General features: G+C 38.8%; 1 protein-coding gene across 1 annotated transcript in view; it reads left to right on the forward strand.

Annotated features, from left to right (window-relative positions):
• Positions 1–1689: 1689 nt before the first annotated feature.
• The window catches only part of NAPG (N-ethylmaleimide-sensitive factor attachment protein, gamma), a gene marked incomplete at its 5' end in the record, with an annotated part of 9090 nt that continues 8129 nt past the window's right edge, over positions 1690–2650 (forward strand). Inside the window, 2 exon segments of the mRNA XM_009070426.1 lie at positions 1690–1716; positions 1719–1812. Of these exon segments, the coding sequence (XP_009068674.1) occupies positions 1690–1716; positions 1719–1812 (121 nt within the window).

Raw genomic sequence — 2650 nt, forward strand, 5'->3', positions numbered from 1 at the left:
GGGCCGAGCCGCGGGAGGAGGAGGACGTGGCCACTCTTGTGCCGCAGGGATCCCTCCCGACAGGTGCGGGTGCTGTGGGACATCCTCCCGCCCGGACGGGGAGAACAGAGCGGCCACGGAACGAGGCAGTGAGGTCGATGATTTGGTTCGGCTTGGAGGCCTGTGTAGCCTGTATTGCTCCGAGCCGAGCTGTAAAGCAAGGGTAGTCAGTTCTGTCTTTCTGCTAAAGTTAATGGGAGAAAGACAGGTGAGAGGAAAGAGTTATGGGGACAGTGGTGGGTAAAAGGGCTTGACTTTGCGAAGGAGGTGTGTGTGTGTTCATTTCCTGCCCGTGAGGAACCTGTTTAGACACAGGAATGCATTGCCCGTTGGAGTGGGGTCACCAAACCTGCAGGTGTTCAGTGCCGCTGGACATGGCCTAATTGACAAGGTCATATTTGAAGACATCTAAGACGTAAAATCACATTTCACAGCATGAGTGAGGTTGGAAAAGACCTCTGAGATCATCAAGTCCAACCTAGACCTGTGCTGACTTTTATCCTGGGGAGCTTAACATCTATGTATGATAGTCTTTTATTGAGTATTTTGACACTGACTATAGCCATTTTGTTTGTAAGTGTCAATTTCACAGACTACAGTGTAGATGTAAGAGAGCTGACTAATCCAGTTTTACTAAGAATAGTGACAGGCCCTCTGGAAATCATGAATCAGAAAGTATGAACTGTGATAGAAGGGAGGCCTCTGAATAAAAATATCTCTACTGGGGTATTTTATTCAAATACTTGACCAAAAGTGCCTTTTAGCAGAATTAATTTTGAGCTTACATGGAGAGCATTTGAAGTAAAAGGCACCAAAGTCTCAAATTCTGTGCAGGTTAGTGCATTGTGTATTTCAGCTTAATGTGTTTAAGACTGCTTGTGATAAAAATAACACAATATAAAGGCTTGCTTTAGAGTTAGGTACTCTGGCTTTCATCCAAGTAAGATGACAAGACTGACTTAGGGTCCATATACAACTGTTTTTGTCCAAAAAGCATGTATTGAACCTTATGTGTTAGCCTGCTACAAATATGAAAGTGGACTCTAAAGTTATGGTAATTTTTATACGTTCTTTGAAGTGAGGCAGTCAGAATATTGAAATCAGCTTTGCCTGATGACTTGCCTCATTTTTGCAATGTGCATTTTCCCCTAATGTATATATATAATGTCTGCATGTGGCACCATTTAGTGTCATGATCTATTGCAGACATATAGATGACATATGAGACTTTGTGTTGATAAGTAAGTTCTTTTATTTGTGTATGCAGTGCAGAGTCTTTGATACTTCTTATCTGAAGAAAAAAAAAAAGCCTGTAGAGGAACACTGGAGACTTCCTGATGTGTGGAAAAAAAAAAACATTGTCAGGTGTTGCGCTATTATAAATCTTGAGATGTCATGTTGGTGTAGGTGGAAGTATTTTTCTTCTGCTAACTGCTGAGGAAGTGGACTAGAGAAGAATCTCTGGGGACAGTAGAAGCATATTAGGGTGAGGCATATAACTGTGGGAGATCATTGCAGTGCTTTATGCAATTCCTAGCAGTGCCAGCATTTGTTCTTACAGTAGTGATGCCACCATAGTATTGGTATATTGGTAATTGTTTCTTTCCAAAGCTAGTCTAAAGTTTTAAATGTATCTGAAGTGCTTTTTAGGTAAAATATAAGATCTTTACTAATTGTTAATAGGCCTTTTTTTCTTGTGTTTTAGCCTGAAAACTGGATTCTTAAAGTGGAAACCAGACTATGACAGTGCAGCTACTGAATATGGGAAGGCAGGTAGGTATGTGTGGCTGCAGCTATGGCCATGTATTTTATTGTTGCAAAGTATTCATTAAGCTTAATCCCTGATAATGTTTTACATATTTGCAGTACATTGGTGTGTAAGTAAAACTGTTGTGAAGACTAAAAGTAAGATGGAACAAAGTGCTTAGTAGCACTGTAAAATAAATTTGAGATCTATAACAGTTGTCAAAAACAATTTTTTTGTCAAGCTTACAAATTCTACTTTTTATATTACTACGTGTGATAAAAATAGAGCTTTCCTTCTTTTACTTGTCCACCCCCAAGTCCTATGACTTAGTCTACAAAATACTAAACGTTCAAGTGGGTTTTAAAATTTCGCTTTCTCATCATCTTATGAAAGATGACCTGACAAAGACTGTCTCAGTAAAGTAGAGAGATGCTGCCAGGTTGGCTTTTTTTTCAGGCATGGTAAGGTCTCTCCCTCTTTCCTCCCTTTTTTCTACTGCAAGTGACACACACAATATACAATTCATACTCGTTGATTTCTTTTTGTTCTTAAACATTTTCTTCTTTCCAATCATAATAATTTATCATGGTCTTTTGACATCTTAGTCTACGCATTCATACTTATTCACTTGAGCCTTTATAAAAAATACAAACATGGAAGAACAACTGGAGCATTTATAAACGGAAATTTATTTTAAAACCTACTTTTATATTTTATCAGTTAAATGGAGATAGAAATACATATTTGTGCCCTAAAGTGGTTGTGCTGAGGAAGTTGTTATAGGTATGCTTTGTTGATGGTACCCTTGTATTCCTACTGTACTGATTTTGTATAGCCTCTGGTGATTAAACCTATATACATATG

Source organism: Acanthisitta chloris, unplaced genomic scaffold (genome assembly GCF_000695815.1).
Source record: "Acanthisitta chloris isolate BGI_N310 unplaced genomic scaffold, ASM69581v1 scaffold4212, whole genome shotgun sequence".
Classification (NCBI taxonomy): Eukaryota; Metazoa; Chordata; class Aves; order Passeriformes; family Acanthisittidae; genus Acanthisitta; species Acanthisitta chloris.